Source organism: Trachurus japonicus, chromosome 14 (assembly GCF_045865225.1).
Source record: "Trachurus japonicus isolate A0001 chromosome 14, Traja_1.0".
Classification (NCBI taxonomy): domain Eukaryota; kingdom Metazoa; phylum Chordata; class Actinopteri; order Carangiformes; family Carangidae; genus Trachurus; species Trachurus japonicus.
In genome coordinates this window covers 12112927-12131402 of record NC_140920.1, presented here as the reverse complement: position 1 = coordinate 12131402, position 18476 = coordinate 12112927, and the positions used below count along the sequence as shown (strand labels likewise).

General features: G+C 40.8%; 1 protein-coding gene across 1 annotated transcript in view; it reads right to left on the bottom strand.

Moving 5' to 3' along the window:
- Nucleotides 1-12738, bottom strand: part of pcdh1a (protocadherin 1a) — an 87495-nt gene extending 74757 nt beyond the window's left edge. Inside the window, exons 1-3 of the mRNA XM_085797547.1 lie at nt 11697-12738; nt 3806-4620; nt 290-2476 (exon numbers count right to left, since the gene is read on the bottom strand). Of these exons, the coding sequence (XP_085653673.1) occupies nt 290-2476; nt 3806-4600 (2982 nt within the window). The 5' untranslated portion in view covers nt 4601-4620; nt 11697-12738. The remainder of the gene's footprint in view (nt 1-289; nt 2477-3805; nt 4621-11696) is intronic.
- Nucleotides 12739-18476: the final 5738 nt, after the last annotated feature.

Below are 18476 nucleotides of genomic sequence, written 5' to 3'. Positions count from 1 at the left end.
CAACGATAACAAAAGTCATACAAATTATTCAAATTTGGTATCATGGTACTCTTTTAAGTAGATGATGACATTATTGTAGCTGACAACTTAGCCTACACCAGAATTCTTCACTGTATAATATGTGTTATAAGTGTTGAACACTTATAAGAGTATATAAGAGACTTGTAAGAGTATGAGTTCAGAGTGAGCTCCAAAACTGATCTGTCCCTCACCCAATGTGACACACAAGCCATCCACTCCTCTAACAGACCATAAAGGACATATGACAATTTGTGAGGCGTGACTTTACCTGTTTGTTGTTGTACTTCGGTTGGTTGGTCTTGTAACTGTAATCTGAGTACTGGTCTGAGCCGGTAGAGTTGTCATCTCCTCCCGTTCCTACAAAGGTGTTGGCAGCGGGCAGGTCCTGGACGGCTTGATGCTTCTGTGAGGCTGAGGGAGATTGAGCCTGCAGCTGGATGGAGGGTAAAGGGGAGTTGGAGCGGTAGTGCCTGCCTATATCAGGGCTTCCAGGTGAATATGTTAAAGGCAGGTGGATCCTGGGGCTATCATTGACTCCATCGAGGTTGAACTTGAGACTCTTTTGAAGGCTGACTTCCTCTTCTTCCCCAAGAGGTTTGGGGGATTTCTGGGGCTTGCCTTTCTTTCCGCGTTTGCCTTTGGCATTCTTTGGTGCCTGTTTGGGTGCGTATAAGTCCTTTGTTTCCTTTTTGCCAGCCTGATAGCCACTCTTGGTTTCTCTCTGGATGCGGTGTCGAATAAATACCACCACTAAGATCAACATGACAACACCTGCCACACCGGCAAGGCTTCCAAACAAAATGTTACTACGCTGTGCAGCAAAACCATTGTCTGGGTCACCAGCAATGTCTCTGTCCAGTGGTGTATAAAGACTGTGGCCAACTAGGGCTTCCACTAAGCTGACATTTGAAATGGTTTCATTGACATAAATGTGGACCAGGGCAGTGGCATGACGTGCAGGCTTCCCCCTGTCACTCACTCGCACCACAAGGCGATGTAGCCCACCATGTTTTCGGGTCATCTCCTTAGCTAGAGTGATCTCCCCACTGGAGGGGGAGATGCGAAATAACTGGTAAGGATTTCCACCAGCAATACTGAAGACCAGCTCTGCATTAGGGCCACTGTCCAAATCTTCAGCTTCCACTACCTCCACATGGCTATCTGGAGATGCTAATGGTGACAGGAGCCTAAACGAGGAATTGGAGGGCTTGGTGACCACAGGATCATTGTCATTTTCATCCAGTACATTGATAGTGACACCCACATATGAAGACCTTGGTGGCTCTCCTCCATCCACTGCCTTTAGACGGAAAGTGTAGCTGCTTTCTTTCTCCCTGTCAAATGAGATGCTTGACAGAATGGTGCCTGTTCCATTCTGAACAACAAACTTCCCTCCATCAGGCTCTACAGAGAGGTGAACATGGGCATTTTCACCTTTGTCCACATCGAGGACTGTCACCATACCAACTGGACTTAGGGGAGGCATGTTTTCTAAAACTGAAAAGCTGTAGCCACTGAGCATGAACTTGGGATCATTGTCATTGCGGTCAAGGACTTTTATCACAACAGTAGCTGTTCCTTTATGAACAGGTGACCCTTTATCTGCTGCTGTGACCCGGAACTCATATCGTTCTTTATGCTCACGATCAAGTGGGCTTCGGGCTTTTACTTCACCTGTATTTGGGTTAATCTCAAACAGACCTTTGATTGATGAGTCTGCCACGATGTTATAAAGGAGTTCTGCGTTAGTGCCACTGTCTGCATCCGAAGCTGTAACATCCAAAACCTTTTCACCTGGTTGGTTTTCTTCAGCAAAATCTACCTCAAACAAGGTTGGGGAGAATATTGGAGAATTGTCATTTACATCTGTTACCTGCACCTTCAATGAATTTGTACTAGAGAGTGCTGGATTTCCAGAATCCACAGCCACAATCTCTACGCGGTACTCCTTAACCCTTTCATAGTCAAGAGGAGTGGTGGTCTGTAGGAAATATTTCCTCTTGTTGTCACTGGATGAGTCGCTGGCAGGACGGAGTTGGAATGGAACATCTCCTGCAACCACACAAGTCACCACAGCATTTTCTCCCTCATCCTTGTCAGACACTTGCACCAAAGCTACAGCTGTTCCCACTGGCATGTCCTCTGAAATGTTAGCCACTCCTTCACTGTGTGTCACAAGACCGATCCCACGAATCTCAACAGCTGGAGCGTTGTCATTCTGGTCAGTGACTTCAATGGTTACAAACGTCTTGGAGCTTTTAGGTTGCGGACCTTTATCCTTTGCCATCACATAGAAGGACAGGCTGCTGATTTCCTCCCGATCCAAGGATCCTTTGACATAGATAATACCAGTAGACCGATCAATTCGTAAGAGTTTGGGCACTGGCTCCACTGCTTGATGAAGGGTGTACTCAATCTCTCCATTAGGGCCCATGTCTGAGTCATTTGCTCTGACCTAAAATTAAAGGAATTATATGGTTAAAAGCATGAATTATTTGCAAATATTTACACAGTAAAAAATCCTGGGTTATTTCTTTAACCCAATTTCTGGGTTACTCATGTTGAGTTAAAATTATGGGTTATTTCTCAGAGAGTAACATATTTCAGTAATATACCATTTCTGGGTTATTTTTCCAATTTTTCCAATTTTCCGATTTCCAATTTTCCAATTTCTGGGCTACACATTAAAAACTCTTGGGTTATTTCTTCATCCCAATTTCTGGGTTGCTTGTTTTCGGTTAAAATATATATTTTTTTTTAAATTTGCCTGAAATCTTGGACATTGGTTTTTGTGTGGATTTGGCTGCCTAGTAACAGCTTTATTTGATGATAAATGTAATTACATTGGCGTGGCAGTGGCTTGGAGTGTAGAGTGTGTTGATCAGTAACCAGAAGAATAAAGGATCGAATCCCGCTGTGGGTATAATACATTTTAACCCAACATTTTAGTCTTACTTAACCCAAAAATTGGGTTAAAAAAATAACCCATTATGGGTTTTACTGTAGTATTAGAATTAAATAATTAGAAATAAATAATTAAAAGAAGCTACTAGAATATTTTCTCTACTAACCATTAGTCGCTGAATGAATGAATGAATTAAATCAGTATATGTACAATCACTATAAAGCATAGCATCTGAATAGCTTTATGTAGGCATATTTCATTATTGCCCTTTCTCTTTTTGCTTTTGATAGTTATGTCACTGTTTTATTTTCTTTTTCCCCTTTCTTTTATTCCATAAAATAGGCTACAGAAAATATTCATATGAAAACATATGGTAAATTATTAGAGCTGCTATTCCTTTCACGGCAGTCAGTGCAATTTCACAGCAGAATGCAGAAAAAATCCTACACAGAGCATCTTACTCCTACACTTGAGCATTGTGTATCTCTAACTCTATTTCTGCAAGTGTAATAGCACAACAAAAGCAATAAGCAGCTTAATTACCTGTACAAGCCTAATGTGCTAATGCTCTAATACTTATAGTATTACTTAAAAACGCACATTAGAGCAACAGGGGTGATTAAAACTTAGAAGTAAGCAGATATGTGATTCAATATACAAACTGTGGTCTTGGCTTCCCAAGAATTAGAGGCATTTGAGGTTAGATTTTTATATTTTTCAAATTCAAAATTAAATTCAAATATATATTTAAAGCACATCAACAAAGTAAAAATATTTGAGATTGATTTGGTTTAACAAATCAACTGCAACTGTGTCTATGGAATACATATGTATTGTAATAATTAATATTTTAAAAGAAGAATGGAATTGCAGTCTTACCTGCAATACAGAGTGCCCCACTGGACTATTCTCTGAAACTTCTGCTTCATAGGTGGACCTTTCAAACTTGGGAGAGTTGTCATTGGCATCAGTGACCACGACTCGGAGCAAAGCACTGCTGTAGCGCTGCGGGTTTCCTCCATCCACTGCCTTGATGGTGAGGTCATAGGAATCCTTTAACTCGCGGTCTAGGTTGCCCAGGACAATCAGCTGTGGGAGTTTTCCTCCTCTGTCATCAGCCACTTGTAAACCAAAGAGGGTTGCTGCTTCTGGACCTGCAGTCAGCGCATAGTCAGCAACCCCGTTCCTGTCTGAGTCCCTATCTGTGGCTAAAGGAATGGAGAATAGCGCCCCCATGATTGTGTTCTCAGGGACAGAGATGGTGAGCACAGAAGAGGGAAATTGTGGGGTGTTGTCATTGATGTCCTGTACCTCAATGCGTCCTTCGATGAGACGTGGGCTCTGATTTTGTATCAGATCTGTTACTGACACTTCAAACTCAAGGTAGCAGGGCTTACCCTTGGCCAGAGACCGACAGTCCCTCAGGGTCTCTCTGTCTATGGGAATCTCTGTCGTGAAAATGTCTCCCGTCTTTCCATCGACACGGAGGTAAGGGGCACCCACCTCTAGCTTGTAGAGGTGACCCGAGTCTGGCAGTCCCTGGTCTGCTGCCAGGCTACCAATGAGGGTGTTGGGGGGTTGCTCCTCCTGGACCCGGTACAGGATACTGCCTTCAGCAGAGCCACAGTGCAGCACCAGGACCCAAAACAGCATCACACGTAAAATCAGTTCCATTAGGTCATCAGAAGATCTGCCTGTAAATGTCAGAGAGAGTCTGTGTTAAGTTATTGGCTTCTTTTGGAAAACACATATGAAGTTTTAACTATAAAACAGTTGGGAGCTGTAACAAATTCCATATGCAGTGACTTTAATGTGAAACGAATACCACAGTACCCACAACAGCAATCATAAAGACCAGAGTGATGAATTTAGTCAGTAGGAGAAAAAAAACATTGTTGTCATTGTAGTGTTATTATTGTATTATATTGTACCATATGGTATTCTTTGTTCTGCTATTTTTTCAATAAGTTGAACCAACACCTAAAACAGGCCTCCAAGCACAAGTAATAATGAGACAACAGCAACAACAAAGGAATTACTTTCCCCCTGCATTTCTTTAAATGCAACCATAGCCATATCCCAGCATGGTTTCTTTTTTGTCCCAGAGCTTTAATAGCTTCAATAAATGTCTCAACTTTACAAATGTCATGTAGAAATTAATGTAGGAACAGGAAATTATATCTTGTGAGCTTACACACAAAACAAACTTGAGGGCCAGTGTGGATTGTTTCAGCTGTGTAATCAAATAAAAATGAAATACAAAATCGCAGAGATTCAACACAGCCTAAGAGACTCATTATTTCAGTATTACAGTACTAGACATTGAGTGGTGAAGCAATGTAGCTCAAAAATAACCTACGGTATAAAAATAACCTCAAAAAATGATTCTTTATGAACCTGCAAAGATGTTGTGTATTGACACAGCTAAATTGTTTGATCTATTTCATTACCACAGAAGCCTCTACAGACAAGGGCTTGCATTCTAAGGGTCATAGAGGCAGTGGGGCCATTTCTTCACATGCAGATTATGCAACTTGGCCATTATCATCACAAGCATCTTACAACAATGCACAATGCAGAAATTTCCACTCTCACTCTATTGCTACTGGCTAGCTCAAACACTGCAATCATTGTTTGATTTTGAACCTTTCAACTCTGTAATTACGACCCATTATTTTAGTGTCTTCTTTGATCTGTATTCCCTCCAGCTAAAGAATTCTGGCTTTTTTCATGCTGCAATGATTTTAGACTATAATTATTTCCTGTGTGTGGGTGTATGTGGGTGATTTTGTGTGTGTGTGTGTGTGTGTGTGTGTGTGTGTGTGTGTGTGTGTGTGTGTGTGTGTGTGTGTGTGTGTGTGTGTGTGTGTGTGTGTGTGTGTGTGTGTGTGTGTTTGTGCGTGTGTGCGTGTATGTGTGTGTGTGGTGTTCTATTGGTAATTGAAATGGAAGCAGACACTGGGGTTAAGTATCAGGGTCCAGTGCTCTGGAAAACTTAGTGATGGCAACATTTTACCAGTTTTCTGTGTGTGCGGCATCTGTGATTGTCTCCTCACTAATCATGGAGTGTTCTTTTTCCGATGTGTGTTTTCAGTGGACTGTTATTGCTACCCAGACTAGAGTAGTACATAATAAATACTGTGCCTTACTCACCGTCTTGACAAAATAGCGACAATATAATTTTCTAACCTTCCCTAAATCATAGAGAATTTACACAGTCTGTTAAATAAATTGGGTGTAGATTTAAATTGAAGATTAAATTGATGTTATCGGTCAATAACCTTAGTTTAGGGGATCGGAAAAAACATGAGTGGGATCAGTGTTTCCACAGTTTGTGAGAAAGATAGAAATATACATGAGTATGAACAGGGTTATTTTAAGCTCAAATCAGAACTCTGAATATCTTCACATGAAAAAAATGTTCCAGACAGAAGCTAAACAAATGTGTATTAAGCTAGGCAGAAAAAGGACAAATATACAGAAATTCAATGAGAAATCCAATTCCTTTTGAATACATTAAAATTGGAAGTGTAGGTTATTGATGTACTAATTGCTCAGTTATTGATGTGTCCCTCTCTACATTTGCAGGGAAGCCACTAGTCAATGTAGCATGAACGGTGAGGGTGTTCATGTGTGAAGGAAGGGGGGAAAAAAGCATGCAGGAGTAAAAAGCGTGATCAAAGGATACATACAAGGATACATTTCTCATTCAAAATTCACTGTTTAAGTTTGCAATATTTGGCCTTATTTTAGCGATAAATGTCCCCCTGCCATTGCATCCACTTCTAGAATGAATAGGAATGCTTTGATAGTGACATGATTGTTATGGTTGATGACACTCATGACTTAATGTCTTCCAGTTGGCCTAATGCCTGTCTTCCAGATGGCTCTGTGCCTGGCAGCCACAGCGAATTGGTGTTCTTTTTTCTTTGTTTACGTTTACATTAAAATTCATGTTGTTCGTGAAATATGGGTTTTGCCATCACTCACTGAGAATCTCTTATCAGTTGAATATTATTGACACCAGGCCTTTGGATTTTTATCTCACATTTCTCAGCTATCTCACAAATATTTTATCAAAAGCTTGACAGCGTACATTTTTTTCACTCATCTCAAAGCACTCTGAGGTGGTCACGAAGGGGAACTTGTGCTGAGATTTTTCTCTCCTGGAGGATGTGAGACTTCTTGGACTGCTACACGTCTCAGTAAAGTTCACTACCTGAGCAGCAAAATGGATAAATTAGAACTGCTGAACACAACTAGGAGTGACATTTCCTGCATCTCAGCGCTTTTCCTCTGAAAAACTTGGTTATCATCTGCTATCCCAGATGGTGTGGTAGACCCACAAGACTACATGCAAATTCAGGGAGATTGCGATACATAACTCAGCATAAAATCAAAGGCAAGAACAAGAGGTAAGTTTTCCACTGTGTTAAACTGTGTCACATTAAGAGTCCTGGTCAGCCAGTTTTAAAATCAAATGGTTTATTTTGTCCTTTGCAGGATTAAGGTTTGGCTCCTGTAATTCTACAATCAGAAAAACAACGAATAGGGCACACAGTACAACTGGATCAAGCGCTGTAACACAAATCTCACTAAGTGTTAGGCTGAGAGAGTGAAATCATTGTGGCAATTAAAATTCACCCTGATAACACCCAAGTGATGTGATGCACAATAAAGAGACTCACTGCAAAAACATTTAAAACATTTTTCATATCTGCACTGACTGGCCATTATAAGCAGGGCTAATATATAACTAATGCAAGCTACTGTAGCTACGCCTGGGGACAGTTTAGCCCTGGTACATTTTTCGGTGACCCCTTCTGTACCACAAGTTGTAGTAGTGTAGTACACACTGTACTTCCTTCACACAGAGCTGCCTTACACAGCCAAAAGAGCTCAGACTTTTAGTCCCACGTGCACTGTATGCAGCATAAAACATTCTGCTCAAATAGACGTACCAACAAGCACAATAAGCCGGACATTTATGGAGATGATCTGTGGCGAAAATATTCAGAAGAAATGTCTTTCCAAATAGAATCAAAGCATCTACTGTCTGACTGAGAAGAGAACTTAAACTCTACCAGTGAAGCAGCATTCAGCACATAGGCTCATGCTGTGATCATGCAATGGTCCAGATGGTTCCAACACAGAGAAAAACTGAAGGCAGCCTGTACCGCAGTATGGACGTGGACCTTCAAAGATAGTCTCAAACTGTCTGATGGGTCGACTGTTTGTTTCACCTTCTGTGAAAATGTTTAACTTCGCAACTAGGAATGCAGTCAAGGCAAAACTGTTCACAAGTGGAGTCAAAGACTCTGAGTACATCACAGAGGAGGCTTGCCATGTGGCAAGTCCACTGCAGGTCTAAGAACAAGACTGGACCAGAGGGTCTGTGTTTCATGACTTGAGCTCAGCATGTCCGTCAGTCCACAGACTTCGCAAGCTGCAGGAGAAGCTCACCCAGGCATACCCTTTCACCTGCCTATGACCCCTATAGATAAGAGTAGCTCAAAGAGAGAGTGGTTCGCACTCCTGCTCCAGGGTCATCTACGAGTGTGTTGTCACCTCGTGTTGAACTTTCAAGTGTTGCTTTCAAGTGTTAAGTGTTGAGATTGATATGTGAATATACAATTGCTCCACGCTCTACTATTGTCATGTAAAAATGAGATAGATAGATAGATAGATAGATAGATAGATAGATAGATAGATAGATAGATAGATAGATAGATAGATAGATAGATAGAGCTCACTTTCAATTCCCTCTGGTCTTAAATCGTGAACCAGCCCATTTACTCCAAGACCATTTTGAGTGACTCAACTCCCATATTCCACCTAGCGACTGGAGAAAACTTCACTGGCAGCTAAACATCAGTCAAACTGCAAGGTCTGATTGAGTCTCGCCTGGAGCCCTCACACTTTGCACCAGCCAGCTGACCCCACTGTTCAAGAGAACATTTTAACTTCTGCATGTCTACAATCAACGTGCTATCTTGCATCATACTGTGCACAATTGACCTCGTTCACAACAGAGATATGATTCTCTGCTTTTATGATACCAGAGGTGTTGAACCCAGCCACACAACACAGAAATATCTGTGACACACTGGCTTCTGTGGTAAGACCCTGTTCATTCAGTCTCCTAAAACTGCTCCCCAGGTGTTTTGGAGTGCATTTCTTTTATACCACGGGTAGCTGTCCAACTGTTTTTACGGCTTGTGGAGTTTTGAACGACTGAAAGGTATAAGGTTACTGGGTGCATTTTAAGATAACTTTGTGATTTTTGTAAATGTTGGGTACAGAGCTTCCATATTAATTGATTTTTTTATTTGCAAGCTGAGGGATTATAAAAGAAAAATAGGCACACTGGCAGCCTAAAGATGAACGTTTTTCATCGGTTATGTATCACCAAAGTGAAAATATCATCATCTATTTCCTATTCTTAAAGGAACAGAAACAAAGCTTTCTCTTAAAAGCAATTGAGGGAGATTAAGAAATGTTTCTTTCTTTATAATATAAGGTGTAACTGCTTTTGGCTTGATGAAGGTGTGTGCGGCAGCACACATGCGAACGCTGTCACAATGTTTAAAATAACGGGTATTTGATGTATGAATAATATGATTGTGTTGCTCAGCATGTGCCCCTGCCCTGGTTACCATAGAGACAGACTATCTACTGACTGAGTAAACTCTGTGACTGACTGGGTGACATTTGCTCTTTAGGTTGGTCGCTTCACAGGTCCAGCAGAGATGACTCAAGCACTGAATAAACAGGAATAATCGTAAAATGACTGATATGTCAAAGAAGTAAGGGTGGGTCTAGAAAAAAAAGAGAATATTCAAATAAAGTAATAAAATCACATTTTCTTTATAGTACATGTGTTTTGTTGTAATAGCAGAGAAGATTATGATTCAGCTGCTCTATCAGTCCAGCTCTTGCTCTACAGAACCAGGATTTTCACCTGTCACCTGTAAAAATGAAGCTCATGAGTCTCCAGTGTGGGGTGTACTCTTCTCTGTTTTGCTACGTCGTGGAGAGATAACAAATGATTTAATGATTTTCTCAACTGATGTGATTTGATGTATTGGCTGACTCTGCGCCTTTAGCTAGTATAACAGGTAAAATCCATTACCCTCCCACCAGCATGATTTATGATGGGTAGTATCACAGCTATGGGTCTCCTTACAGCTGATAAACCATTAGAATTTACTGCAAAATGTTACCCCACAGTCTTCGACTGGCTTTAAACCCTGGGCATTGGTAGTGAGGAAGCATGGGTCTTAAGTTGGAAACACTTGTTACGGGTATGGGTATTTAATTTAGCTATTCATGTACACTGCTTGTAATGTTGATGGAGGGTGACTCCTTCCACAAAAATCCCATTAAATACACCAAGATCAAAGAGGCTGCATTCAGACATTTCCACAGTGTGTAAAGGGAGATATGACCATAATGACAGGTCATGCACTTTGTATTCTTTGTTGGTCTCTGTTTGTGTAACTAAAAGCAGAGTTTCCTTGCAGGGGGATTGCACTGCTTTGTGTATGATTTTGTAAAGGTTCACTCTGTCAAGTAGCTGTTTGAGCTTTCCAGTCAGCAATCTCATTTGAGCCCTTTCTGTGATTTGATATTTACCAAATGGCACACATTTAGCCTTTCTCCAGCAACTCCATTAAGCTACATGACACATTGCATGTTATTGTGCAGTATTCTGCGGAGACCAGAGGAAATGTGTCAAACTCCTATCACGCAACCGCTGCAGAAAATCGACTGACTTGGGTCATCACTTTCATCAGGTTTACGTCTTAAAGACAGTTTGTCAGATATGGGGTACAGCTGGGTTATAGGCCTGTTTTGATCTGCTCTGTTTTGACGGCCTTGTAGCCTACAGTATGTGTGGGAACTTCCGACATCACTATGTAGAGCAGACTATTCAAATGTGTCTGCTGGTCGGTGGAGTGGCGAGAAACAACACCCCAGACTGTTACTGGAGAGCAGAGGAGATTACCCGTGTGGATGCGCTGATCAAAGATTTCTTTTCTTTCTCCAATTATAGGCCCATGCGTGAAGCTCTCCGTAGGAAAATTGCCGATTAATAATTAACATGAGGCTATACGTCAAAATTATTTGCGCAGAAATCGTTTCTCGTGAGTAAACAGCTCCAAATAAAGATTCCCCCGATTGTGGCAATTAGTATGATGTTTGCATGCGGTGTAAAAGAAATGGCAGGAGAGGGATGATACAAATGGATCACATTTTCTGCTTCACAGAATCATAATGGTAAAATAAAATGCAATTAGACGATCGCCAGTTCAGATCAGACAGAAGTGCACACACTCATATTGTAGCTGAAGTGCCATGATATGCAGACTTAATGACTTAATGCCATTACTCACGGAGGCTAGACCTCAAGTCTGTTCGCATGTGTTTTAATTCCAGCGGATCGTCTTATCAGTCATGCAGCGCATCATTACTGTGGGTGACATATCTAGACTGTTGCCTTTCTATCACCGCATCCTTCATCAACCTGTAGCCTAACACCGTGCAGCAGCTGCCGTATAGGCTTCACCATTATAAAGTGCACAGCGGACAACTTGTTGTATTAACATTCTATTTAGACGGCGGCCTTTGATGTCACTTCAGACAAGTCGGGAATTTAAAAATAATAACACATAAAACTTCCCTCGCGTCTCAGCACACATCTTCCAAGCACAGCGTTCATTAAAAGCAACTTTCTCGGTTTAAATTCTGCAGTAATGTCAGTAGCTACCTGTGCCGGAGACTTCTCTATGAGCGCTTGTGGCGTTGCCAATTCCGTCCGCAGCTGATATGTCACCGGTGCTCCCAGAGGCAGGTGTCTAACCCTCAAACCTCCGTCACTGCGCTGACATCAAAATAACTTCAAGCAGACGCAAAAATACATTCACAGCATTCACAACTTTCCGCATCAAAATTCAGGATCTAAGCGTCCGTCGTCCAGTGGTCCTGGAAGAAGCGGGATTCAGCCGAGGTTTTCTGTCCGTGAGGTTGATATTATAAGTTATGAGCGGTTTGTCTTTTTGCGGTTTTATGACAGAGCTGGAAAACGAAGAGTCTTATTCCAGAAGAACAGCCCACTGTGTCCCATTTTCAATCCTCAATAACTGATCCCTGCCAAGATATGCACTCGTTGGCGCATCCCTTTGGTCCCAAGTTTCCCCAGCTCTTCCCCCTGATGTGAGTAGCCTAGAGCGCACTCCGAGGATGAACTGGACGCTTGAACGACAGCAACACAAATGTCATCTTTCTTTCTTTCTTTCTTTTGCAACGCGAGCAACGTGAATAGCTAAGGGCTCCTAGACGAGAAGCCCAATCTGAAGCATTTCCAGAGAGCAAGTGGCGAGATACTGTGGGTAGGTTTAGTTGCTCCCCTCTCTCGCTCGCTCTTTCTCTCTCTACTCATCAGAGCGTGGGAGGAGGTGGGGCTCCCATCCACCGCAGCACACAGCAACTTCACACTCAACATCACATTATGCCCGGGCTGCCTACCAGGAAATTGTGTGATTCCTACAGTTTAAGGAGATCAAATCAAACTGGGTCACCCCCCAAACAGGGGAATTCACCTTTTTTTTTTTTTTTTTTTCTAAATAAGCGTGCGTTTTGCGATCACTGTGCCCTCCCTGCCCTCCTTCGTCTCCTGCAAACCATCTGTGCTTCCTTTAAGAGCTATAAAATGCACTGTTTGTACCACTTGAATAAATTTGATGTAACAGGTAGGCTGCGCTGACAATTTACTTGTTGATATGCATTCCATGTAGCAAAATGAGTGGCCTAAAATGGAAGCTGGTTGGCCACTATTTATTCATTTGGCGCCACCCTCAGGCGGTTATAATAAAGAAGGGAAGTCACACAGTCCTCTACATTAGCTGGGGAAATTAGGGGAATTGAATGTTAACATTGCTTGATGCTGGGGTAATGCACATTATAGTGTTAGTTTCTTGCCAGGGAAGACAGTGCCTATCAGTTACACAGAAAAAGGGATAAGCTGTTAGTGTACAGTGGAATAAACTAATTGTGTCTGACAACTTCTATTAAAATTGCATCAGTGTAATTAAAAAAAAAACAAAAAAACAATGCTTTTGCTCAGGGCTATAAATCAGCATGGCTCAGCAGGGAGCGAAATTCATCCCACACCGCAGCAACTATCTCCCTTTCTTCCCAAACACTGATGTCAGTGATCATAACTGCTTAAGCATAAGCAATGGACCAGGGACAATGAGTCAAATGCGGGTTTTGTCACAAAGGAAAGCCTTAAGCAATGTCCTCTGGAGAAAACTTGATTTTCTATCTTCCCCAGCCTTTCTGAAGCAAGAGTTTATCAGAGTGTTTCCAGTCTGTGATCCTTTTACTCCTCCCCCATCTCTCATTAGCTGCAAACACACAGCTGTTGGGTTACCTCTCCAGGGCTCCCATTAAGGGCTGCCACTCAGGCTCACAGTGTCCCTGAGCCAATCATATTAGAGCTCCCGCCCACGCACCGCTATGCTATGCTGCTCTTCACCAGCCATACTAATAACATTTAAGTATTTTCACAGGTGGCCCATAAGGTGACTGAGAGGAGGTAGAAAGAGAGGAGAAAAATATTCCACAACACAAGAGTTATATGGGCACCGATAAAAGAGAAAATCATACAATAAGAAACTAACTGAGTGGGTTAGGGTCCCAGTGGTGAGTGACCAGCCATCTGAGTCAAATAATTACTTTTCATTTTAAATGTTTCAGCGGCTCATTTAGAATAGGAGCGGTAGGTAATTGCAAACAATTTGAATTCATAAACCGGCCAATTAACAGAAATGAAGTTAGATGATCTTTGGCTGTTTTAAGTGAATATTTTTTGTCATTTTTATAACCAACCAAATGATGAAAAAAAAGTATTTCAGTGTTTCAGAAATATTAACGCTTAACTGGCTACGTCTGATGTCAAAATGTCTGCCTGTAGCCTTCATAGTCATAGACAGAGACACAGACAGTGTTGTTCATTTCAGGTACGACTGAGTGTGGGCTGACATACTCCTTAATTCAGAGTTTTATTTGTCAGTTGAAAGAGTGCAGATCTGTTTGATTCACACTCACCTTCTCCTGATGGCCAAATTTGAATATGAGAGAGGTAAAACAAGGACAAGGCAAGGGTAATCAGTGCAGCAGAACAAAGGCACCTCAAACTCTCCCAAATTCCCCAAAAGATACTGCCCATCATGTCAAACCTGGCCAGGAAACAATCTGTGGCCAGTCTATGAATATTATAACCAAACACTAAGCCTCTGTTTTTTTTTTTCATCCTCGATTCAGTCCTAAAAACACATTCAGTAATCATCAATTAAGTATTGCAGGAGTTTTTCTCCTGAATTTATTTTCATTACAAATTTCCATTTATGTCAAGTGATGCTGAAAACTTTGAAGCTGAGTGTGCTTGAATACTCTGCAGTCAGACAGCTCATGGTTTGTTTACTATTGCAGCACACGGTAATACAGCGTGTGAATGTGATCTGTATACATTTACATCTATTCTCTTATCACATCCCACACCTGGAAGAACTTCCCCCAGTATGCACATACACACTCTTTCACAGGAAGTATATATAGAAAAAAGACAACACAGACACTACAACAGACAGATGAAAAGATACATACATGCAATCATGTATGTTATGCAAATGTCATCCATGAGAGACACATGAGGTAAAAGAAAAAAACATATTCAACAAAAACTGCAGCAGAGAATGAATGAGAGTGGGTCTGAATGAGGAAAGTCTGCTTCTGCACTGCTCTATGGGTATAAATGTTTGAGGATGCTGTGTCTCTCGTCACATTGCAGGCATTGATGCCACAGCAGATACTTTTACTTTTGACAGGTGATTGAAAACACCTACTGTGACATCATGGGGTGTGGCCACACTTGCAACAGCATTGAAGCCCACAGGCATCAGTGCAGCAGCAGTTGTCTGCCATATGTGATTTGGTGTGCATTTACTCTTTAAATGTCAACCCAATAAAAATAGAGCCTGAGATATTTCATCCCAAGGAGAAACATCCTCACATTTCCTTTTCTCTCCTTCAGCAGACATGGACTTAAAGAATATGTTGCATTCAGATTTGTAGCACATCCACTTGTGGAGCAGGAGCAGTTACAGACGGGTCAACCGAGGGATTGAAGGAGCAGTGATGCGAAAAGGCAACTTCATGATACTTGAACTGTTCAGCACCAAGTCAGAGCCCAGTAGTACTGAGTCATCAGTTTAGGGAATAAAAAAAGTTCAATACACTGATGTAAATCTGATTTATAAAATGTTTTCATCACTACTTAAGTGAGGATTTCAGCTGGCATTGATTCAGTAAGGGGAGGTGCACACCCATTCATCTTCCTCAGTTTTAATTCCGAGATTTAATTAGTACCTCTTGCGATTCTATCAGCTGTAACAGTTCAATCATAAAGGCAACTCTATTTTGTTCCCTGCCCAATTTCAGAAACATTTCCTACATGACTAATTTCTGCTTTAGTTTCATAATCTGGTGCTCGATTTATGTAACTTCCTAGTAATATAATTGTGTATATGGTCCAATTTTTTCATCAACTGAACAAATAGTTTCATGATATCAAAATAAGATAGATTTTATTTTGGTATCATCCATTTATAATAAAACTTTAAACTTTGCTTGGTGAGTAGAGTGTAATTGGAGTAAAACTGGTTTATCTTTGTAAAACTCCTTAATTAAATCTCAATGCCAATATAATACAAGCCCCATGGACTCAAATACCTGAACTAATACCAGGTTTTGCAGCCATGTGCCTGCATTTCATGTAATTTATTATCAGCTCAATGAATTTAATTTTGCATATAATATCAGCAATCTGTCCTAAAAATCCCACCAGGTTATTCAGATGTTATGTACATCAAAAAGAAATGAATAATGAAAGAGAGGGGAAGCCATTGTTGTCTGAAGGCTGGCGCAGTCTAATGACTGAAATGTGTTAATACACAACTGATTTCCTAATGGCACGCTGGCATTTAAAGAGATTTAAGAGGTGTGTTTATAGAGCTGTCAGCACCACATGCAGCTCACCATCATTCCCGTCATGATTTAGCCCCGTGTGTGATGTGTGTTCGTGGGTGTATGTGTGTTTCTGATTGGCAGTTACAAAGGTTGGACAATTTCGCTGCTAATATTTCCCCCAGCAGCTGTCAGTTCAGCTATAACTACACTTCACACACACTTGTTCATCTTTTCCAAACAATATCATATGTGAAACAGGTGAGGAGATCAGCAGGAGGAGAGGGACAGATGCATGAAAGAGAAAAGTAATATCAGTAAGATGAGAAAGCAAGTAGGAAGACAAGGGTGGGAAATGGTTATAGGTCACAGTATGGTATATACTTAGACTGGCACATTAATTCCATCAGTGTTAGGTCTGCCCCTCAGCTCCTCTTACAGCATCACACATACAGGTATGCTTATACACATTTCATGAACGCCCTCCGCTTCTAGCTCTTATTCACTGGGAGAATATACCGTGAACTTAAATCAAAACAAGAGAGAGCATTTGGACTTATGTTTGGCCCCATGTGGTTTGCTTAATTAACAGAATGCACTCTCTATCAAGCAGAGAGTATTAAGGAGGTGGGAGGATCCACATCACTCCTCCCTCCTGGAGAAAACGCAATATCTGAATTTTGGGAAAACAAGGTGCGTTGGAAGCTGGTCTGCCATGTTCACAAATCAGGACTTAAAACAAGCAGCCTATGAATGTTATTCTAACATAAATAATGTAACACAGTGTGTGCGATGAGTAATCCTGTTACTGTCATGTAAACATTATACTGTCCTTATCTTATTCACTGCATTTATTTCAGGTTCTCTGTAGCAATAGCTGGATGTTAGTTTTTTCTTCTACGGGGGATGAGGGTGGGGTGGGATGGGGTAGTTGTGGGGGTTTGCAGTGTGTTTTTAAACCATGCCAGGAGCTACAGTAGTTTGCATTCACTTTCTTTGCCCATTGTTTATGTTTGCCACTGGGTTGGGATTATATTCACATGATCCTGACAGTGAGGCACGCAACAGCAGCAACAATAACGGTTCTGATAGAGAAACATAGGGCTTTGAACACTCCTGCAGTAATTTGCTGCACAGCTCAACTCCTAACCCTACCCCATCTAAAGAAACCATGCAGAGGAGAATGAGAGAGAGAGAGAGAGAGAGAGAGAGAGAGAGAGAGAGAGAGAGAGAGAGAGAGAGAGAGAGAGAGAGAGCAAATTAAGCTACTTAGCATTTTGGTTGTGCTTTTTAAAAAGATTAAATTATGTACAAAGTCTTAAATAAATACTATAGATTTGAATGGTTTAGGAAATGGTAGCATTCATCTAGGTTTGCAGCCTGAATCAGGGGCTCCACTAATTGAATTGTGGATCAAATTATTTTGTCTCATTTTCCAAACCAGTATTTTTTTTATTTACTGCATATTGTGCCAAACCATTCAGCTGATTACAAACTCACTCTAATGGCAGTGGGAAGTTTTCAAGATTTTTATGCTCTAGTTGATATAATTGCAGGCAAATAACAGAGTTCTCTAAGCTCTTAGCTATGAGCTTTAATATGGGTACAGTATCATCCACTTGGCTAATTTCTCACTGGGAACATCTGCAAAGCCTTAAAAAGGAAGACTGGATGAAAAACAAAGATTAAAGTGTGTATCATGGGGTAAAGAGATCTGAGAATCTATTTGCCCATACACCAAACTGAGAAAAATAGACAGCTAGGTAGCACTCATAACAGTACAATAGCAGATTAGGACTCAAGCTATTTTCTTGGTTTAGTGTAGCATTTTGCACTAATTATTCTGTGTCTCACATGAAGTGAGACAGAAATTAATTGTGTTTAGTAGAAGCTGAGCCACAGAGTTAATCATAAGGGTGCTTGCTATTTTCTATGATGCCCGTAAGTTCCCTTGTCATTTGGTTTTTCCAAACAGCTCATATGTTTCAAGTGACTGAGCAAAGTTCCATTATACTTACTGAACCTGTGGTTCAAATTTTTACCCTCCTCACATTTTCAGTTGCAAAACACCTTTCATCTTTGATTTATTATTATGAATGAGTATGTTTTTAATATAAAATGCTTGGCATGCTTTGGCAACAGATCCAATATAACACTGGAAATTTGATGGGTAAAAGTTCCATATACTGTATGTGTTGTTTTTCCATAGAAAACCTAAACAATCTAGGGAATATGTGGGCTTCACAGAGAGAGACTTCAGAGGACAGATGAAAATGCCTCCATATTAGCTGCATTGTTATTTTCATTATTAGATTTTGGTAAAATGGGACCTCATTTCCATGACTTTAATAATGTTCAAAATCAGATTCAGCCCTCTGAAGAAATTTTGGCAAGGGCTAAAACAGGAAATCAATTTTTGTTTATCATTTTCAAATTATTAAAGGCAACTTAATGAACACAATATTTATATATTTATACTGCACATGAAATATAAAAGAAATATGTTTTTACATTTGGCTGC